Here is a 22,959-nt window from a genome sequence, read left to right as displayed (position 1 = left end):
GGGTGCCACAGAAGAATGGAACTCTTTGCTTTTAAATGTTGACACATATTTTAAAGTCATTTACATAAAGGAAAGCAACTATTTTTAGCTGGCAGACTAAAAAATATATTGTATAACTCAAGTGCCCATAAATGACAAAATGCTTAAGTTTTATATCATCAGTCATCAGGTTTTCAGACACATGAAATGATTAAACCAACTCAACTGGAATTACATAAAACTGATCTTTGCCCTACTAAGAAAATGTATATATTATTACACTAACTTAATTACTCTTACATTGCCACTGAGTCACACTGTGCCTTGCCCTTAAGCCCAAATACATAAGAAATGTGGGTGAGAGTTGACAAAACAAACAACATTCCTGCAACTGCCTAGTACCGGAATCCAAGACAACTTTGAATTTAAGACAACCTCCAATAATTAGTTTCTATGCATGGGAAAATTATGTTTGTTATAATTTTCCATGTATAGATTCTAATTGTTGAAGAGTCATTTAAAATTCATTTTAAATTCAAATTTAGCAATTACCTACCTGGTGCCTGCTCCCCCTGCCACTTGCTCCCCTTGCTTTCACTTACCCTGCAGTAGCTTCAGCTGTCCCCAGGCCCTGCCCAGATAGCAGTGGCACTGGCAGCAGCAGCTCCAGCCCTGGCCAGGTCAGGACCAGAGCCACTGCAGCTCCCCTGTGCCACATACCACATTCTTCCCCATAGTCACCCCCTGACATCTTCCCTATGTGGTCCCCTCCATTCCTCTAGTCTCCTCCTGCACTCCTGCCCATGGTCTCCTTTGCATCCCCTAACCCCATACCACACCACACAGTCTCCCCAGCTCCCCCCATCTTGCACTGTGCTGTCTCCTAAACTGCCCCCCTCCAACTCTGAGCAGACTCCCCAGCATCTTTCCTCCCTGCACTCCCCACCACTGTGTGGTCTTCCCCATGCCCCCCCACTGCACAAGCCACCTCAACCTGATATAAGTATATCAGGGGTGTGCATCTGGATCTGGGAGAATATCTGTCCACCTGGGCACCAAGGAAAGACGAGGTCCAATGGTCACAAATTGCTGGAAGACAAGTTTTTGCTTATGCCCAATCTAAAATACTTTACGTCTGAGTCTCCAGAGTCTGAAACAGACTCCCTCCAGAAGCGGTGCAAGCATCTGACCCCAAATGACTTCCTGCCCTTTGCGCAGGGGGCTGGACTCAATGATCTCATGAAGTCCCTTCCAGCCTTAATGTCTATGAAATCTATGAAACCCACTCTGGCCCCAGCAAGGCAGCAGCTCCAACCATGGCCCTCAAATACAATACAAGACCCATCTCCCCACATTAAATGGGGAAAAATCTTCATCTTGGATTTGAGTAAATATAGTATATAATAAAGTTAGAGTGGGCACTATGAAATTATGTTCCAATAATGCTTCAAATAATTCTTTAATATTTCTTCAAGCTTCATATCATACTATTCCTAAAACACGGCCTAGGCCAGATATATGATACAATCTCTGGTCAGGGAAGTGAGGAAGTGGGGTTTGTGACCAAAGCTGTGTTGGCAAAAATGGACAGCATTGATGCGTTTCTATTGTACATTTTATTTTAATACACTGGAAAGAGCAGGGTAGGGTATGAAAAAAGTGCCAAGAAAAGGGCAGATTTATTGGTATAAGTCACACCCACAATAAAAGTGTTTTGCTGGTACAGTAACTGGTATAACTATCCCACTGAATCGACCCCAGTATGAGCCTGTCCTCACACTTCATGTTGTTCCCCAAACAGAATGTTGAAACCAGACCTTTTCAAAGGGTAAAATTCACTTTTACCTGCAGAGAGACAATGTAATCAAGCAATCAAGTAATTAGGAGAAGGAAACAGGCCAGACTACAAGGTGAAGGGTAGCCATTGCTCCTTACTCAGATTCTATACACTGTGACCCACTGCCCCTTCTAGATAAGACCTGTTCACAACCTGCAAAGAGCTTTCTTCCTGACAAGCTGTGATAAGAAATTCTCTAGCCCAAGGCTCAGCAACATTTTCTGGCAGCAGGCTAGAATCACCCAGCTCGGATCCAAAGCTAGGATCCTGCTGCTACCACAACTTCTCCCCCGGCCACTTTTTTGCCACTTAGCTGCAGTGTAGCACAGGCAGAGTCCCTGCTCCACTGAATGCCAGTGAGTTCCCAGTCCATGAGCTTTGTGGGTTGACAACCCCTGATCTAGCCCATCTGCTTGCTCTACTCCCCAGAACCCACATCCTGCAGAAGAGCACCACAAGATTTAGATGGTACACAGGGCTTTGGATGATTTGTATCACTATTAACATGGTAAACCCATGTGTATTTCATTATGACAAGCAAGCCCCAACTGAACAGAATAAAAAAAAGAAAAAACTTGATAAAAGGACTACCCCTGCTCCAAGTATAGCTACATTAACGATATGATTCAGCAAATTAGTATAACATAGGCTGATGGGGTGGAGGGAGGATGAGGCAACACTAATAAGAGGATATGTACGTAGGCTAGTGATGCAAGAACTGTTGTTCACCATCTGCCAGGCTTTTAACAGGTAGGGTACTCTAAGTTTCATAGCCAGCGGCTGATAAAATGCTGCAGGGAAGAAACAGCCACCAATGAAGGAAGGTGACAAACTGACAAGCAATGAAGACTGCTTTGGCAGAAGCAGCGTGTAAAATGGATTTGAGGAAGGCAAGGATCCAAAAAATGAGATTACAGTAGCCACGATGCAAGAAAAAACTGGACATGGAGAAAGGGCTAGATGAGGGTCAGATTATTTTGATTCAAAATTGCTTTTGAATGATCTAAAAACTGCCTTTTAAAGCAAGAACTCTCTCCTTTCCTCACCCAACCACATATGCCATTCTACTCAACATTTAAGAGCAGCTCCTGGGACTGTCCAGGGGCCCACAGGACCAAAAAAGACCACTGCTCATCTGTGTCATGCCCTTCACTGGCCGCACGCACCGGGGATTGGTGCCTGAGTGCCCGATCTTCTAGCATACAGGGCCATGCTATCTGGCCCACGGAAGTGCTGCACAGGCCTGGAAATTTGGCAGCAGGGGAGCAGCAAACTTTCCCCATCACCAAATTTTCAAACTTGTGGGCAGCCCCACAGGCCAAAAAAAGAGGCTCTGGGAGCTGGGTCTGGCCCACAGGCTGAGCAACCCCCCGTCTAGAGCGAGTAACCTCCAATTAAAAAATGTACTGTTGAGATTAAACTGCCTGGCTGTTATTTTCTTCAATTCAGCCAAGCGCCCCAAAAGCCACACAATGGGTACACGCAGGCTCTTGTCCTGACTGCTTTCACGCAAACCAGCGCCCACATCTTGAGGTGCTGTTCAGCCCCGGGGACCTGTTCCTGCTCGTTGTTCCTGCTCACTGCTTTTCTTAGCTTATCGTTTGGGCAGCAAAAACGGGGGGGGGGGGGCGGGAGGTGGGAAGAGGCCGAGCTCCATCCTCCCCGATGTGTCCCGGGGGTTTAAGACCACCCCCCGGCCCGCAGGGGCGAGGGCCGCGCTGCCCAGCACTGCCGCGCCTGCAGCACTTCCCCCTGGGGCACTGCGGGCAGCGCCGGGGGCAGGGCAGGGCCCGGGATGGGGCCGGGGTCCAGGCGCTGCCCGCCCCGCGCGAGCGCTCACCCGTGCTGCGCAGCCTCCTGGCGCCGCTTGTTGAGGAGGCAGAGCAGGGCGCAGGCGGCCGCGGTAGCGCCGGCCATGGTGGAGTAGCGCACGGTCAGGTACTTGCTGTAGGCCGCCATGCTGGAGCGCCGCACAGCCGGCTCGCCGAGCCGAGCCGAGCCGAGCCGAGGCGGGCGGCGCGCGGGGGATGCCGGGAGCCGCCCGGCGATTGCGACAGCAGCGCCCGCCCCCGGGCCCGGGGCCAGGGGAGGGCCGGGCCGGGCCGGGCCGGGCGGCGGGAAGCCTCGGACAACAGACGGCGCCTCGGGGAGAGCTGTCACCTGTCACCAAGGTGAAGGTTGTCCCTCACCCGAGGGCTGGTCCTGCTCACAGGCCTGCAGCGCCCTGGTACAAGGTGGGGATTAAAAGCTTTTTCAGCATTTTGCTGCAAGTTTGTTAAGTGATGCTCTGACTTGTGAGGAGGAGGGGACTTTTCATCCAGTCCCACATGACGTGCTCACAGGTGACCTGGAGAAACGCAGACCCGATAACATGACGCTGAGGTGGAGAGGTGACTGGTCCTGTACCCGCCAGCGAAGGGCAAGGCCGAATGGGCAAGGGTCGGACCGGGAGGTGTCCCACAGCGGTCCGGGGTCCTCTGCTAGCGAGCGATGCCCGAGCAAAGAGCTTCCTGATCAAGCTGGCAGATGACACCGCACTGGGAAGGACTGGGAACACAGTGGAGGATAGGAGTAGCGTTCAGACGGCTCTTGATAGCTTGGGCTGGAGACAACAGAAGGAAGTTCAGTGCAGACAGACGTAAGATGCTGCAGCTGGGGAAGAATGATTAAATAAACAATGGGAGATAACTAGGTGGGTGGCAGCCTTCCCAGTCTTGCTAGGAAGAATCTAGGGCAATGATTTTCAGCCTTTTTAAGACTTGAGGTGCCCCTTGGAGAATGCCAGCTCTTAGTTTTCACTTGTTTTTTTTACTACAAATAAAAAAACAGAGCAATTTGTTTGTTGCAAAGAAGCCAGAAAGACCACAACAGGCCTGAATGGTTTTGACACTGTGGATTCGTATTTGGAACCTGAGTTTACCTTGTGACTCCTGCGTGCATATCCAACCATGCTAATATCGTGTGGCACTCTGGCTACGAATCACTGATACAGAAGTTTTGATGGATCACAGACTCGAGTCATCAACGTGGCACAATTACAAAATTTTGTACCATATCAACAGGAGTATTAAGTGTAAGACATGAGAGGTAGGAGTACCACTCTACCTGGTATTGGTTATATCAGAATACTGTGTTCAGTCCACATTTTAAGAAGAATATGGAGAAGTTAGGGTTTCAGAGGCAGGTGACAAAAATGATAAAGGGGTTAGGAGGCAGGCCATATGGGGAAAGCTTAGAGAAAAGGAGATTAAGTGGGGACTTGATAGCAATCTTCAAATATTTGAAAGGCTGCCATAAAAAAGTGAAAATGACTGTTCACCCTTGCCCCAGAGGACAGGACACAAATCAATAGCTTTAAATTGCAGCAAAGTAGATTCAGATTAGATATCAGGAAAAATTTCCTCATTGTTAGAATACTAAGGCAGTGCAATAGACTGCACAGGGGTACTGGACAACGGGGATACAAGCACTGATCAGGAATAGCCTCGGAGTAGCATTCTGGCATTTGTACAGGGGTCCAGACAGATTAACCCTTGAGGTCCCTTCCAACCCTATAATTCTATGACATACCCGAAGCGGATACCATCAGAGTATCAGCTAACTAGTTAGTTGAAGAAATGGTTTGTGTGGACACAGTTGCAGCAGTGTAGATGTGCTTTATAACTCTATAACTACTTTCTTATAGAAAAGAGAAAAACTCTACCAGTGTATCAGGTCTACATGAGAAAAGTTTTGCTTGTATCACTATACTAGCAAATACTCTTAGTATAGATGCAGTTATGCTATCAAAAAGTGTTTTGCTGGTGGAGGTTATGTCAATCTGAAAACCAAAAAAAGTGATACCAGCAAAAGCAGTTACTGCACTACAGCTATTTACTGGTTGTGAAATATCGCCAAACTCAAATTCCTTGCCAACATTTTTAAGCTGGCAATGCTTTCAGTGTACCTATATAACTTAGACCACAGTAGAACTTTCACTGGTATAATTATTTCAAAGTGGGAAAGGAAATTGCATCCTCTCACCAAAATAGTTACAGTAGTGTAGAACAGGCCCTTGCTAGGATCCAGTGAGGATGTGGTGGTGTAATTGCATTCACTTCCAGCTGTTATACATGAACTCTCAGTGTGGAGTGTGCCGAGACCTCCTGCTTTCATGTGGCTTCAGGGCCCAGAGTGTAAGTGCTACTGCCCACCTCTCTACCCTGCTGCTGAAATCAGAGGGGAGGGTAAGAGAAAGGAAAGGCTAACAGCAGTAGCAGTCCCCCAGGCTCCAGAGCCCTACAAAAATGGTGACTCTGGCCAGACCCTGTCCTCACTGGTTATATGGGGCTCCAGTAGGCACTCATACTGACCAGGCAGTGAGCTCAGAACTCATTGCACAGGCCATGGCACTGCCAAATTAGGTGACTGCATTCTCCCTTGGCCCCTTCTTGAATATGCTTCTGCTAGAATTGGCTTATCAACTTTTCTTGGGGAGAGAGGGGGAGTGTTCATATGCAGACTTACTTTGAAATAGCTGCATGGCTTTCAGTTCACACCTTTGCAAGTCAGCATGTAGACTAACCCTCAGACAGATAACCCTGGAAAGCCTCACTACAGAATTTGCCCTGAGTAGATGAACCAGTTGCTCTATTCTAGTTGCAGCATACACACACTTGCCCTTTACTTTTAGAAAAATCTACTCAATTCCCTTCCCCAGCTGGCATACTATAGGAATTTGCACTGGATGCAAAAGAAAGTACTAGGAAGAGGTAAAAGCAATCACATGCCCAAGAGTGCTTCCATTGTTTCCATTCCCCCAGTTTTCTAGGCTTCTCTGTCATTCTTCAGTATGAATGATATAGTGCATCTGCCTTTTGCTTCTCTTGCATTATCAGGCACCATACACTCTCTTGGGAAATTTAAGATGACCCAGTCCCTAGAGTTTCAGAGCATCGTTATTATATAAAATTAAAGTTGACAGAGAGAGAGGGCATACATTTTTTAGATTATTTCTAGAGTATTGGATTCTGAGTATTAGATTCATGTCCTTTCCCCCCACCCCAACTTTATATGTGACTTTAGGTAAGTCAGAAAACTCACAATGATTCAGTGTTTACATATGTTAAATTAAGATCACAGACGTGCTTTGAGGAATAAATAGAGTTGGAGTGTTGTTATAGCCATAACTAGCAAATTGCCTCTCATGAATGATGGGGAGGGAGCAGGCAGGGATGGAGCGCTGCAGCCACTCTGCCTCCGGCCCTGTGGCCCCCCCCACCCCCTGTGTCCCCCATCCTCTGCTCCTGTTTGTCTGCTGGAGTGGGGCGTGGCCGCCCCTTGGATGTGGCGGCAAGGCTGGAGCAGAGAGCCGAGGCCAGTGCTGCACTGCCAGCACCCTGCGCTGCCGCCGCCTCCAAGGAGCAGGGCCAGGGGGCAGACCAGCACTACTGGCCTCACCCCCCTACTTCGGCCCCTCAGTTTCTGCCAGCATGGTGACGCTGTGCCGTGTGTGTCTGTCTGTGCAGAGCACTCTGATCGGTTGTTTTAGTCAGCATTGTGATTGGCTGCCGAGACAACCAGTCAGAGCATGAATAAAGCATAATGGACAGACAGACAGACAGACAGACACACTAAGGTTTTTTATTATATTAGAATGAAAATGCTGGAGAAGCAAGGATTTTTTGTGATATTTTTTATTGGACCAAGTGTATACAGTAGTTGGGAGAGCTGAAGAACAGCCCTTGATGCCCAAAAGCTTGTCCACCAGCTCTCCCAACTGTAGAGGTGGTCCAATAAAAGATATCACAAAAAATGCTTGCTCTAAGATCCTCAGAAGAAAAATGCGACAGATATGCAAAATATTGTTAGTAAATTCATGCGCATCAAGGTTTTATTCTCTTTTGCTGAGTAGACCACATGCATTACTTACACATTTATACTTAGACCTCATAGCAACAGATACATTTTGTAGGAACATAAATAAGGGCAGTTCCATCATTTTAAGTCAAATAATTTGCATCATTTAAATTGTGAAAAAAGGAGTGCTGTTCTGATTCCAAGGGTTCACTGAAGCTTTACAAGTAAACTGCTGCTGCTTTTCATCTCAGGTCATCTTTGCAGACATACAGAGTGTAGTGTCACCTTTCATTCCTTTCCAGGCTTGTTTATCCAGTAAGTCCAGCTTGGCCATGGTCCCCTGTGCCCCAGTATCTAACCGTCTAGTTGGCTGCCAGCCTCTAGGGCAGACTGACCATGGCTGTGTTTGCATGATTTTCTTTGGCATTCTGTCATCTGTTTGTCTTCTGCAATAACCCAACTATTATGGTCTTCTGAGGCATAACTACTAGGGCCTGTGCCCTCGGGAGCAGCAGTGGCAGGGCCAGTTGGGACAGAGATTGTGTCCATGGCCTCCATTTCCTTTAGTGGTGTCTGTTTCCCTAAATGCACTTGCTTCCAGTCCACAAAGTAATTTTGTCAGTATATTAATCTGATGCATTTGCACTTTGATACCAAACAGAATGTTTCTGTCAGTCTATAATTATAGTAAATTCTGTGTAGTCTTGTCACTCAGACAGATCCTTGATGAAACTGAGTCTTGATCAAGTATTTTATGTATGCATAAAAATCTACTTTTTCTATGCCTACTACCACTTCAGTATTTCATCTATTGTCCTTTTTTTCCTAGATGCAAACACTGCATTTTTGGGTGTTTATTCTAAGTGACTTGTCCTGATTTTCTAAGGTGGTATCATAATTAATTTTCTAATGGTATCATCATTAATTCAAGTTATATGCATAAGAAGCTTAACTCTAGATTATCCAATACCACAATCTCTATCTTATCTAACATGCTTTATGTGCAGTTCACGATCATAAGATTACATGCCCCCTTGTTTTACACAAGCCTTGCCTTGAAACAATTTCATAATTTTCCAGCAATTCAGGAGTCTTTCCAGTGATTTTACAGCATTTCAGGAGTCTTTATATACACAGGTAGTTTTATATCACTGTTCTCTTACCTGAAATGAGGAATGACTACTAGTTTCTACTGTCAGTTCACCAGCAGCTATTTTTACTTTGTATGTCAGTGGCCTGATTCTATTTCCATACAACTTTACATTTATGGATATTGTTTCCATACCTTATTTTTTTGATGCTTTGTTTTTTTAGTCTCTTTTCCCCCAAACCTTTGCTTGTCCAATCTTTATGATTTCTTCACTTATTTACATAATACTTTTACTGTTCCTGCTTTCCCAGAAGTAGACTGGTTTACATCTTTCTTACAGTGCTGTTTTGCTATTTGTCCTCCTTTTCTTAGTTTGCTTACACTTTCCAACAAGTTTTTCTGCTGGATTTTGTATCACTTCTTTGAATATTTCCTATCCCATCCACGGAAATTAGGTTCCTGAATATCTTTGAGTTGTGGTATGTTAGATCAGGATTGTTAGCTCCATGTAAGTAATGCTTTATACAATTCCAGTCAAGACAAATCTACTTTAGTACATGCTAAATTAGTACAAATAATCTTTAAAATGAAAGTTTTATCCTTTTCTCTAAGTCTTACCCTAAGCTGGAGGGAGCTTCATAGAATATGGCTGCCAAACTCTAACAAGTATCTACTGTGCATATATAAAGTGAAAATTTTGGGGGCTATACACTGGATAAACCTGGGTGAATTTTCAAATGAACAGCAAAAGGAATGTTTCAGACAGCAGAATAACTGTCATGCAGAATTTAAAAGTTTCTTCTCTGGGGTTATCAATGAAATGGTTATAAGCACATTTATTAGCACAAACAAATCAAAGTATCTTTTTCTTAATTTCATGCTCTAGAATTACTAAATCTTCCCTGCCCCCACCCACAAAAAACAAACTTGAAGCAACAATGCATTACAGGGGAATTTAGACCAAATAGTTAAGGTTTTCCAAAATTATAAGTAACTGAAATCAGAATCCTCTATAATGGGAACTGTTAGTCAATCATAACTTTTGGCAGCACTCTCAGGATACTTTGTGACTATTTAACAAAAATATTAAACTGGGAATTCTCTTATATCTTCACAAACAGGAACCTCCTTGTCTGTTTGTGGGTTTTTTTAATGTTACTCAGTATTATCAGGACAACACCTCACGTTCTGTCAGTTTGTGTCTTGAATGGTAATATTTGCTCGGTGTTTTTCCATAGGTAGAGTTGATTCACAGTCCCTGTTTTAAAAGAGTACAGGCTTGGGTGCAGAATCTGGGTGATTCTGTTATTTTATGCATAAACTGACAATGTGGTATCTGCACATTTTAAAACATACGTTAATTAAAAAATATTAAGTATTTGAGAAAACATTAATTTATTCCATGACCTATAAGGAAAAGCTAGAATCTCCGTTCTGTTTTAGGGAATGGATAACATAGAAGAATCTAAGAGGCATTTTCACCAACTACTAATAGGGCAGGTATGTGGATTAATTTTTAACATAGAGTCTAGACTGACAAATAAAGAGGAGGTACAACCATTTGGTTTCTCTCAAAACAAGAAGAACCTGTATTACTTGCTGTTGGCAGTTAGTCCACAGAGCCAAATCTGCTCTGGGATCCATATGTGTTTCACAGCAATTAAAGGAACATTATGCTAATTGTAGGCAGGATTTAAATCTTTGAACATAAATATTAGGGAGAGTAACTTAGAAATATTGTGAAAGGGCCTCAGGTGGGTGGAAGAACAATATCCTTGGATTTGACATTCAAATTAAATAACTTGGCAGAAGATATGAACATTGCAATCTGATTGCAGTTGCTGCACTTAAAATTAGAACATGCCTTACTACTAAAATGTTATGCTTTCCTTATGAACACTTATGTACTTGATTATTTTAAGCATTTGAATAGTCTCATTGATTCAGATACTCAAAGCTAAGCACAGTTCTCTAATTTTTGTAGGACTGGGCCAAAGTAAGGAGTTATCGTACTGGCTTCTCTGGGCAATCCCAGAAATTGAGCTAGAGGCGGATTAAGATTTACTGGGGCCCTGAGCAAACACAAAATTAGAGCCCACCTCTGCCCCCCACCCTGTAGAAGCTAGACTCCAGGGTGGGAGGGGCCCCTTCCCCTCCTGGTGCAGCCACTGCCAAGGGTGGGGCGGGCCTCCTGTGAAGAAGGCTGGGTAGACCTGGCCAGGCTGGGGAAGGGCGGCACCTGCCCACCTCTCCTCCCTGCCCTCTGGCCCCGTCTCCCCTGCCAGAGCTGGAGCAGAGATCAGCAGGCAAGGGTGAATGCGGGCTGTGGGCTTGGGGCTCCCCCTTCCCCCCTCCTTCCCTGGATGAGCTGCCTGTAGCTCCATCCCACTCCCTGCCCCAGCTCTGGATCCTATGTACCACCCGGCTGGACAGTGCCCCCAGCCCCTGCCCCACTCCATCCCTCCCTGTGGGGTGTCAATCTGCCCGCCCCATGCTCCTTCCCTCCTCCCCCCAACTTTTCCCAATTCAGTTTACCTGCAGGAAGTTGGCTGCCCGGCTGTGTTCCTAGCCACATACAGCCACACACATACAGAGGGGCTGTGCTAGGGAGGGCTTGGAGGGGGGCTGTAGTCACCCCAAAAATTTGCCTTAGCCCCCCTGTAGCCACCAATCCCAAGAGGCATGGGGGGCCACCTGCAGAGCCACAGCACTCCCAGCCCTGGCCCAGCTTCCCCACTGGGAAGAGGCTGGTGCCTCCCCTGCATTTCCCAGCAAACCCAAGCAGGACCCATTGCAGGCTGGAATACTGCTCTTCTGCAAGGGACACCCGCAGTTTCCCATGGAAACCCAGGCATCTGGGGGCCCCTGATTGGCAGGGGCCCCTGGACCCGGGCCCTGCTGGCCCATTGAGTTAATCTGCTTATGAGTTGAGCCCTATTTTAGCTAAACCCATTTCCCCCCACTATTCTTGCATAGATACACTTAAATATAACTCATCATAGATTCATAGATGCTAGGGTCAGAAGGGACCTCAATAGATCATCGAGTCCGACCCCCTGCATAGGCAGGAAAGAGTGCTGGGTTCAGATGACCCCAGCTAGATGTTTATCTAACCTCCTCTTGAAGACCCCCAGGGTAGGGGAGAGAACCACCTCCCTTGGGAGACAGTTCCAGACCTTGGCCACTCTAACTGTGAAGAAGTTCTTCCTAATGTCCAGTCTAAATCTGCTCTCTGCTAGCTTGTGGCCATTATTTCGTGTAACCCCTGGGGGCGCCTTGGTGAATAAAACCTCACCAATTCCCTTCTGTGCCCCCGTGATGAACTTATAGGCAGCCACAAGGTTACCTCTCAACCTTCTCTTGCGGAGGCTGAAGAGGTCCAGGTGCCCCAGTCTCTCCTCATAGGGCTTGGCCTGCAAGCCCTTAACCATACGAGTGGCCCTTCTCTGGACCCTCTCCAGGTTATCCACATCGCTCTTGAAGTGTGGCTCCCAAAACTGCACACAGTATTCCAACTGCAGTCTGACCAGCGCCCAATAGAGGGGAAGTATCACCTCCTTGGATCTGTTCGTCATGCATCTGCTGATGCACGATAAAGTGCAGTTAGCTTTTCTGATGGCTTCGTCACACTGCCAACTCATGTTCATCTTGGAGTCCACTAGGACTCCAAGATCCCTTTCTGCTTCCGTTCCACCAAGCAGGTCATTCCCTAGGCAGTAGGTGTGCCAGACATTTTTCCTCCCTAGGTGCAGCACTTTGCATTTCTCCTTGTTGAATTGCATTCTGTTGTTTTCCGCCCACATGTCCAACCTGTCCAGGTCTGCCTGTAGTTGTTCCCTGCCCTCCAGTGTGTCCACTTCTCCCCACAGTTTTGTGTCATCCGCAAACTTGGACAGAGTACACTTCACTCCCTCATCCAAGTCGCTGATGAAGATATTGAAGAGTATCGGTCCAAGGACCGAGCCCTGCGGGACCCCACTGCCCACACCCTTCCAGATCGATACCGACCCATCCGCTACGACTCTCTGGGTGTGACCCTCTAGCCAATTTGCCACCCACCGGACTGTGTAGTCATCCAAGTCACAGCCTCTTAACTTGTTCACCAGTATGGTGTGGGATACCGTATCGAAGGCCTTCCTGAAGTCTAAGTATACGACATCAACCCCTACTCCTGCGTCCAGGCGTTTTGTAACCTGGTCATAAAAAGAGACTAGATTAGTCAGGCATGATCTACCTGCTACAAACCCGTGCTAGTTCCCCCTCAGCATAATTTGTCCTGCCGGGCTCTCGCAAATGTGAGCCTTGATAATTTTTTCGAAGACTTTGCCTAGGATGGAGGTGAGACTGACTGGTCTATAGTTGCCTGGGTCCTCCTTCCTTTCCTTCTTGAAAATGGGGACCACATTGGCCCTTTTCCAGGCCTCCGGGACCTGGCCCATGCGCCACGATGTTCAAATATTACCGCCAGTGGCTGTGCAATGATGTCAGCCAGTGCCTTCAGTACCCTCGGATGGAGCTCATCTGGGCCTGCCGACTTAAAGGCATCCAGTTCCTCCAAGTGACTCCGCACCATCTCAGGGTCTACGCATGGCAGTCTGGTGCCTTGCTGCTGCCTCTCTACAATCCCAGTGAGAGCCTTGTCCTGCCCCTCACTTAGGAACATATCTTGCAGTGTGTTCAGTAGTCTATTTCATAAATAGCACTTATTAGCTTTAATGTAACATCTTGTCAGCTTCACTTAACTGCTCACCTGCAGGGCTAGGAGAGAGAAGAGAAACAAGAGAAAACAATTCCATGACATCCCATTGCACAATGTTTCACTGAAAACTTAATTAGTTCTGATATTTTATCCCACTTAGAGCAAGGAAAAGAAAGTTCAGCCTAAGTCTCTCATATAGAAACTAAAATGAATGAATTCTGAAAAACTGTTACCTTTTGTTTCTTGCTGACAGGACTGGGAATAATTCACATGATGTGCTTAGTACTCTTCCTATTCCATGCATCTCCAGCACTGATGTGTTATAGTGTTTTGTATTAATCTATTATTTGGTATTTAACTGAATTAAGTTGTATGTTTGAAGTTGAATTAATTACATATTCATAACCATGTGTATATCTTAAAAAAGAAAAAAAAAAAAAAAGAAAGGATTGCTCAAGTCTAACAAAAGGCTCACTACAGCCTTATAGAACCAATCACATGGGGCATTTATACGCATACTTTTTTTCCAGCAACCCGCTGGAGATCTCCCACTTTGGAACAGACTTGATTAATTGAGTCTACTGTTCATGTGAGCTGAGACACATTGCACTGCACAGCGTGCAGTTGTATAAGCACTGAAATGCGCATTAGCGAGCAGAAAATGGCAGTGGTGTGCTTTTGAACTAAAGCACTTCTGAAGTATTTTAGTTCAAAGGTGCACTATTTTCTCAGCACTATGCATTTTGCCACTTATACAACTGTATGTGTCACATTGCTGGGCGCTTTTCAAAGCGTCCATTGCTGCAACACATGCATGTGTAAAAATGCCCTTAGGGTTAAGCCATATTTTGCATCCAAACACTGTGGACCTTACTACATGCTAATTTTAGGCAACGTCTGGAGCTCTTGGATTGTTTTCTGGTTTGTCTACACATTAACACCTGAAATTAGTTTTCAGCATACTTTAGGCAGCTTAAAGTCACACCACTCCAGGGCAGGTTTATTTCTGATCCATGTTACCCAGCTCATATTCCATTAATGTGTGGTCATTTCCCACAGATGAGCCACCCAAGTTGCAGTCCTCCAGCATCCCAAGATGCAGTGTCACCTCCCCCACCTCCCTGTTGTCTGTGGATAAGTTTTTCACCCCGATCTCTACTGCCCAGGCAGCAGTTCTGGCATTGGCAGAGGGAGAATATATTATTTGTGGGGGGCTGTGCATGCTTGCATGCATGTGTATACCGCCCCCCCAGCAGGTAAGTCTGTCATGGGGAGGAGGCTTGGGGGGCAGATTGATGTCCCCACAGTGAGGGAGGGAGCGGAACAGGGGCTGGGGTGGGTCGTGGGACACTCAGAGCATAGGCAGCTCACCTAGGGGTGCGGGGAGAGGCTCCTGCCACTGTGTGCACCTGGGCAGAGGCCCAGGGGATACGTGCCCCCAAATCTATGGGCGCAGCGGGCTGGGCTCTGTGCCCCACTGCTGCTACCTCTGGAAGCGGCGAGACACCATGAGCCTGCTGCACGTTGACTGCAGTGCATCCCCCCGCCCACTAGGTGGCTGCAGGTACATGACATCGCACTGCTCTGAGGCAGCAGGGCACAGAGCCCAGCCCACAATGGCAGCACGCCTCCGTCCTGTGCACAGAGCTGGGGGGCACAAGCTCCCCGAGTCTCCGCTGGGGTGGACGCAGTGGTGGGAGCCCTCCCCCCTCCCCTAGATAAGCCACCTGGTCTCCGAGTGTCCCATGACCCGCCCAGGGCCCCATTCACCCCTGCCTCTGCCCTATTCCCTCCCTCACTGTGGGGGGTGTTGATCTGCCCCCATGCCCCTTCTCCATGACAGACTTACCTGCTGTGGTGGGCAGTGCTCTGCACACTGCTGGGCTGCTGCAGGCTGCAGCTATGCGTGTGTCTGTATGCGCTACTCCCCTCCTGTTGCAGCCACCCAGAGCTCATGCCCGAGCTGCCCTGCGACCCTCTGTGCTGCAGCTGCTGCCCCACGTTTGGAGGGCTAAGCCCCATTAGCTGCGGCCTTCCACCGTCTATGAGTTCTGGCACCAAGCTATCTCCCCCTCCCACCTCTGGGAGTGTGACCTTCCCACCTCCAGGGGTGCAACCCCACACAAACAGCCTGCAGAACACATGCCAGCTGGCTGGGTCACAGGGCATGGGCAGGTTCAGGAATGGGGTCTGGGGAAAGGGGGCAAATAAAAGCCAAGGTAGGGGGCAGAGCAGGTGTCCATGAAGTGGGACTTGCTTCCTGGGGCAGGAGCAATAATTCCACCAAAAGCACTTTCTCTCTCTGCTCCCACTTCCCAGCCACCTCAGGAAGCACAACCAGCTCCCCCCACACCTCAACCCCAATTTATTAAAACATGAGACCCTCTTTAATTTACTTCCTTTTTATTTCTTTTTAAACTTTTTTTTCCTTCCAGTGGCTGACATCCTTCATTTCAGTGCTCTTCCCCAACCCCCATCCCCATTAACTTTCCACCTCCCAGCTTCATGTTCCTGCCTCCCATCAAGCCCAATCTCACACCCCCCCCATCTAGAGCAGAGATAAAAGCCTGTCCTGGATCACCAGCCCTGTACTGGCAACAGCTATAGCTCCTAGTTAGTCCCCTGCTCCTCAGCTCTCTAATGGCAAATCATACCTGTGCAAAGGGGAGAGAGTGGGGAGGGAGGTGGGGCAGGAGGGAAGGAAGGGACAGTCAGAGGATTTTAGCCTTAAGGTGTGACTGCTCCAAACTTGAGCTAGCACTAACACCAATCAACATGTGAGCAGCTCAAAGTGCAACATGGAACAAGGCCCTAACACGGTCCCACAATATTACCTCAACATTATTTCATCTCTCTACTGTAGTAGGACCAGGCCTCAGGGTTAGCCATGATGCCCCCTGGTGGCCATGCACCTCCTGCCCCACTCCAGCTCTCAAGGTACCTTCCCTTTTCCTCTCACCTGCCATGCCTTGTGAGAATTACTTTATTGAAGAAGGGAGGCTACCTCAGGGCCCCAAAGTGAGCCCTAGTCTGTTTCCTTCCCATGCACAGCTTACCCCAGTCCTGCACTTTAAGCACTAAGTGGGTGGCCTCCTGGCCCCATCAGTGCCTCAGGGCACCAGTTACCTTAAGGGTCATTCATAGTCTCCATTCTCCCCTGTAGTCACGCCCATGCCTCACAAATGTTACTTTAACTTGTCCACTAGGCCTGGTGGCCCCATCTGTTAACCAACCAATCCACTTAGCCTGGCCCTGGCAAGGCCGTCTTCTCCCTGGGGCCCTGGCCATAGTCTGGCTTCCACCCATTTTAGGTTTCAGCCTGCTCTGGCTTTGGTCTCCCTGCTGTGGCCTTAGCCTTCCACTCTCTGGATCCCTGGCCCCAGTTCAGCTACTGTGCCTCTATCCTAATGCTCAGCCCTCTGGATCTGGCCCTAGTCCAAGCTGCTCCCACTGCATTATTCTCCTGACCTCAGGGTCCCTGACCCCAGGCTGGACCACTCCCATTGGTCTTGACTCTCCCAGCCTCAGTCTCAGCCTGCACCAGCCCACATCCCTCTGGGTCCCTGAACCCAGGCTAGGCTACCTGAAAATGGATGCCCTGCCAGGCACCCTTGTGTGGTTTCCATACCTTCCCCATAGCCACAATCCAGTCCCTTAGTTTCCAGTTTAAACACAACATAAATACAAGAAAGCTGCCCTGCAAATTAAAAGCCTTCCCTACTCTGAGTCAATAGCCCCATAAATTGTGCCTCCCTCAGCCCTCTCATCCTAACTCTTGGGTGGCTTGGGTGCTTGCCTGGGTGCCTCCTATAGCCCTTCTCTCTCAAGAGCTCCTCCCCAGGGTGTGGCTGGGGTACCTCAGTGGCTGAGCCTGTACTCCACCCTCATCCCATGAGCCACTGGGGAACTCAGCTGGTGGCTCCTCCATGGAGCCATTGCCATGGGCATGTATGTGGCAAGCTGCACAGACACCTTGATCTCCTGCCCCTTCTGTGGGCAGAGGGAGACCCTGGCGCACATGACACTTGAGTGCACCAGGCTGCAGCCCCTCCATCTCCACCTCCACCTCCAGAACCTACTCCTGAGGTTCTGGTTGAACTTCACCTCCCATCTTCTTATTTTTGGGCACCCCATCCACAGTCCCACCAACTCCCAGGTCCTCCTGGTCAACCTCATCCTGGCCTTGGCCAAGTGGGCCCTGTACATGGCCAGGAAGGAGGCTCAGGACAGCAAGGTGCCTGGAGACTGTGGGGCCGTTTTTCTGTCACTCGTCTGTGCACATTTCTGGGCAGAGGACCCATAGGCGATGTGTAGGAGGTGCATGAGGGTGCATGTGCACCCCCTGAGAGTGCTGTTGCTGCCCCTGAGAGCGAGCGCTCACGGCTTAGGCGATGGGCGGGAGAGGCAGGCAGAGAGCTGGTGCCCACCCTCAGAAGTGCCACTGGCACTTCCAGGCTCGGTGTCTAGCCGCAGGGGGACCCCTGGTTGGTGATTGGCCATTGGGGGATCACCACCCGCCCTCACCACTGCGGCTGCCTGCGGACAGTCCCCACTTGGCCCGCCCTTGCCACTGACATTAGTGCGAGTGTTCCCCACTCACTGCTGCCATGCCCCCACCGCCACCATCCCCGCTGCCACCTGTGGACGGTCACTGTGCCCCCCCAGCCTCGGGAGGCATGCATCTCCTGTGAGAGCACCACTGGATGGTGTCCACCAGCTCCTTGGATGCTTTTGAGGACCGGTGGGTACAGTCTGGGGGGCTCTGCTTGGTGTCCCCCTCAGTTGCACTTATTTTCATGTTTTGACCCTTTGACCCCCATGACACTCCCACCCTGTTTTTGCATTAGTTGTCCCAAGCATTTTGGTGTGTTATTCATTGGCCCCACACTGTAGGGGCCACTAATTAGTTGGGTGGGCCTTAGGGCCCATGGCATTTGGGTAACACAAATAGACAGGAGCTCCTCCCCCAGCAGTATGCAGGACTAGACTCTGCCTAGTCTCAGACACTGGTTTATGTGCCTGTGGCAGAGCACCTTTGGTGTCTGACACTAAGAGCCTGAAGAGTCAACTGGCAGGTGCGGCCCAACTCTGGTGAGCAGCCATTTTAAGATCCAGGCCAGCAGAGCTGGAGGCAGCAGTCTGATGACTGGCACTGAAGATACAACATCTCCCAGTAGAGCTGCTGCTCTGGTAACACTAGGAGGTAAGGACAAGAGTGCATGGGGATGGTTAGGAGGCTCTTGGTCCTGGGCATGACCTAAAACTGCACCCTGCTGGGGATTGGTGGCCTGGTGAGGCTGTTTGTGGTGGAACAGCTCCCTAGAAATGCCAGGCCAGTTACCACCCTGGTGGAAGGCAAGTAGGGGTGCCTAAATCCCAGCCCATGCCTTTGGGTGGGTCATTTAACATCTGAGGCAGTTGGGGCCAGGCATGACTGCAGCCACCTGAGCCCACGTGGGGTGCAGGACCCTGAGGAGTCAGAGCAGCAGGCCAGATACACTGGTGAGGGTGAGTGGCACCTGAGCCTGCAGTGGCGGGGGTGTTTGACCCCAGCATAGGGGAGGAGTATGTGCCTCATTGAAGGCAGAGGGGTAGAGCAGGGTGTAGTGGGGCGCCTAACGGCCTGCACTAGAGTGGCAGTTGGGAGGCCTGAAGAGCCTAGCAAAGGGCAAGGAGCCTAGTGAAGAGGCAAGGAGCCCAGAGGCTAGGAGCCCCAACTGTGTGTATGGCAGGGGGAGGAGCAAGGAGCCCAGTAAGAGTGAGGGGTCAGAGCCCAAGGAGAGAGGCCGGAGCTAGGCACTGGGATATGGTTACAACATGTGAATACCGAGAGGGGTGAGTAGTGAGACCCTGTGAACAGGGGGGCTGAGATGAGGCCCTGTGACGAAAGGGCACAAAGTGGGCCCTGGTGAGCAGGGGGCTCGAGGGTAGGCCCTGTTAACATGGGGGCCAGGTTAGGTCCAGGTAATCCTTCAGGTGACTAAGGCCACAGATGGGCCAAAGGCCAATTGGATGGGGCGGCTGAGGAAGTGCTGTGGGTAAATAACGGTGCAAGTCAGGAGCCCCTAATTCAGAACAGCTGGGTGAGCGACCCGGTGAGGGACTAGAGCGGGGCGTGCAATTATTTTGGGCGGAGGGCTGCTTAGCAAGTTTTGGCAAGCTGTCGAGGGCCACATGGGTAACTCTGCCCCTTGACAGGTGCCCTGCCCCTGGTTGCCATCTTGGGACTAGAAGTCCCACCCCTGACCTTTGACCCTTGCTACTGGAAGTCCCTCCCCTTGCCCCTGGAGGAGAGGGTCCTTCGGAGGAGAGGGTTTTTGCTATCTTAGAACCGGGGAAAAAACCAAATTATGTACTAAAATCAAATACCCATAATATTATATTTTAATTTAATTAAAAATATATATTTTTGTTGTGATACCTGTGTGTTTGTGCTTTATATGTAGAAGTGATTGCATAATAGCTCAAAATGTAGTCTTACTCTTGTATAATGTGTGGGGTGTGCAACAGGTATGGGTGGGTGGATGTGCGGTTTGTGGGGAGCTGTGTATGTGTGTGTGGTATTTGTGGGATGTGTGATTGTGTCTGGAGGAGGGTGTGGCTGTGGGGTTTGCAGGAAGCGTTTCAAGGGGAGAGCCAGCCGGGCACTTGCTGCCCCAAGCCTCATGGCCGCGTTTGCACTCTGGCAGCTGCCAGGGAAGGGCCTGTCAGGCTTGGGGGGGAAGTGTGGGAGGCTCCTGGAGCCACTGGGGGTGGCACGAGTTCCTGGGGATGTGGCCTGGAACATGGGAAGCCCAAGGAGGTGGTACAGAACTTACATCGTGCGCCTGAGGCTTGGGGTAGCAAAGGCTTGGCTGCCCCACCCCCACAGGCAGCCTGGGGGTTGCCACCACCCTGGAGGGATGGCCCAGCCCCCCACACACCCTGAAGGAGCCCAGCAGCCTGTCAGCAGCTTGCCCCCCGGCCCTGGGACAAGCAGGGAGGCTGAGCTAGGAGCCAGAGCAGAGCAGTGACTGGTTTGGTTTTTTTTGCTTTAGAAGCTCCTGCAGCTTCCAGAAGGCCAGGGGCCCTGGGGAAGCTCCTGTCCGGCCCTGGGGGCAGTGCAGAGGCCACCTGAGGCCACCGGTGGCTGCACGTGGCCCAGGACACAGGAAGTCCAGGGATGCGGCATGGAAGTTGCATCTTGCGCCTGAGGTTTGGGATAGCAACAGCCTGGCTGCCCCCACCCATAGGCATCCCCAGCAGCTGCCGCCACCCTGGAGGGAAGGCCCAGTCCCTGCTGCCCCACAGGGCCCCAGCGGCCTGGCAGCAGCTTGCCCCCCCAGACCCAGGACGGGTGGGAGGCTGCGCCAGGAGCTGGATCAGAGCCATGGCTGCTTTTTTCCTCTGAAAGCTGCTGCAGCCTCCCCGAGCTTCTCGTGCCCTGGGCCAGGACCCTGCCAGGTTGTGCCACCCCCAGCAGCCATGGGAGGTGACCCGTGCTGCCCCTGGGGGGTGGCGAGGAGCTTCCCCAGGGCCCGTGGGCTCCTCGTGGCCACAGGAACTTCTAGAGCAGAAAAGCGTCCGCGGCTCCGCGTCCGCTCCTGGCACAGTCACCCCGCCCATCCTGGGGCCAGGGAGCGAGCTACTGCTGGGCCCCTGAGGGGCAGGGAGGCCCAGGCCTCCCCCCTGGGGTGGCAGCACCCACCAGAGCCTCCCATGGGGGGCAGCCAGGCTGTTGCTGCTCCAAGCCTCAGGCACAGGATGGAAGTTCCCCACTGCCTCCCCGTGCCCTGGGCCATGTCCCCGCCAGGTCATGCCGCCCCCAGCAGCCCCAGGTGGCCCCCGTGCTGACCCAAGGCTGGACAGGGGGGTTGGGAGCCAGCAACAGCCAGGCAGTGCCCAGGGGCCAGTGCCGGTGGGGCCCAGAGCAGGCTGGCAGGAGCCTGGGGTGCAGCTGCCTGAGCTCTATAGAGCCAGACTGGGCTGCCCCAGCAGGGAGAGAGGGGAGCCACCCTGCTCTGGGCCCTGCCAGCGCTGGCTCCTGCGCACCCCCTCGCTCCCAGCCCCCCGCCCCAGCCTCGTGGCCAGACAGGGACCAGCATGCCCCCAACCTGCTCTTACCTGAGCTTCTGGCTACGGCATGGGCAGGAACAGCCTGCATGGTCCCTGGCTGTAGGGGCGGGGTGGGACCTGCTCTTCCAGGTGCCTGGCTTCCGCTGGGTCCTAATGCCCCTGACTCCTGTCACTTTTGACTGGAGCCAGAGGCAAATAAATATTAATTTTTAAAAAATTTCTTGGGGCCTCATGGGCCGGACAGAATGGCATTGCAGGCCAGATGCAGCCCGTGGGCCGTATTTTACCCACCCCTGGACTAGAGGAAGAGATTCATACACTTCAGTATTCTGCAAACTTCCCAGCACTCACTCAGATGAGGGTCATGGGAGAGGCCCAAAAGGCTGCATGCTTGCTGGCCAGGGAGCGCAGGGAAACAAGCCCCAGGACTCTCTGGACAAGGGCAAGGTGAGTGTGGCCCCAGGAAAAGGAGGAGTGGTATGAGAGCGGCCCCGTAAAGAGGCAGTATGAGAGAGACCGTGTGAGAGGGAGGCATTATAAGTGTGGCCCATAACAGGGAAGAAAGTGAGAGGCCTAACACTGGGGTGAATTGAGCCTGGCCTGAGGCTGGAGCAGAGCTCAGCTGTTAGGAACATCTACAAGGCTTGGATTGCAGTATAGGGGTGGTTGGAGCTGCATGCATAGGCCCAGGAGAACAGGGTATATGAAGGGCAGCTTCCCACCTAAGGAAGACCTTAATTTTTGAACAACAAGGTATGGCAGGTAAGAAAGGTGGGCGGCCTGCCCAGAGGCAGGTAGGAGACTAGCACTGTGGCTAATCAGGGATTTCCCAATTTTGCTACAGTGCCTCCTACCCTTTCCTGTCAGGTGACTCTCCAGCCACCCACAGGGACTTCCGTTTTGACCTGGTGGCCAGCTGCCCTCCTTTGCTGCAGCCTAGCCCAGCTTCCGGGGCTTCTGGGCTGCCTAAATGTCTTCCCTTAGCTGCTTATCTTCTGGTAGCTGGCCTTTGTCCAGCTGTTGACCCTATGCAGTACCTCCTGGTAGGAATGTGAAAGGCTAAATGATTAATCGTTTAACTGATAAACCCAGTGATAGCTTACTAGTTATTGTTTAGTGGTGGCAGCGGGGTGCAGTCTGTCAGGGGAAGGAAAGCTGCACAGTGCCCCAACAAGAACCAGGAGGTGTCAGGGTAGGAAGGAGGGAGGGAGGAGCGAGGAGGAAGGAAGGGGGAGCGGTAAGGAGGGACTAGTACCTCCCTTGTCTATGAGGTTAAAGAGGAAAACAGTGGGTAGCCTAATAACTCATCAATTTAGCAATTAGCTGCTCCCTCACAGGTGCACCCTACCTCCTAGCATGTGGCTTCAGGTGAGCTGTGTTGTCTGGTGGGGCTTGCCACTGCCTCCTTCCCCCCACCAAAGAGGCCAGGGTGTGGCTCCCAGGAGCAGTTGTGTCTGAGCT

The 22,959-nt window shown here is 50.5% G+C and overlaps 1 protein-coding gene across 2 annotated transcripts in view; it reads right to left on the bottom strand.

The window, feature by feature from the left end:
* ABCD3 (ATP binding cassette subfamily D member 3) overlaps positions 1 to 3,829 on the bottom strand; it is a 65,205-nt gene extending 61,376 nt beyond the window's left edge. For both annotated transcript variants that reach the window (XM_019479066.2, XM_014599746.3), the window contains exon 1: positions 3,657 to 3,829. In XM_019479066.2, coding sequence (XP_019334611.1) covers positions 3,657 to 3,775 — 119 coding nt within the window. In that variant the 5' untranslated portion in view covers positions 3,776 to 3,829. The remainder of the gene's footprint in view (positions 1 to 3,656) is intronic.
* Between the last annotated feature and the right edge of the window lie 19,130 nt (positions 3,830 to 22,959).

Source organism: Alligator mississippiensis, chromosome 5, assembly GCF_030867095.1.
Source record: "Alligator mississippiensis isolate rAllMis1 chromosome 5, rAllMis1, whole genome shotgun sequence".
Taxonomy (NCBI): domain Eukaryota; kingdom Metazoa; phylum Chordata; order Crocodylia; family Alligatoridae; genus Alligator; species Alligator mississippiensis.
The sequence above is the reverse complement of the archived record's forward strand: the minus strand, read 5'-3'. Positions and strand labels throughout refer to the sequence as shown.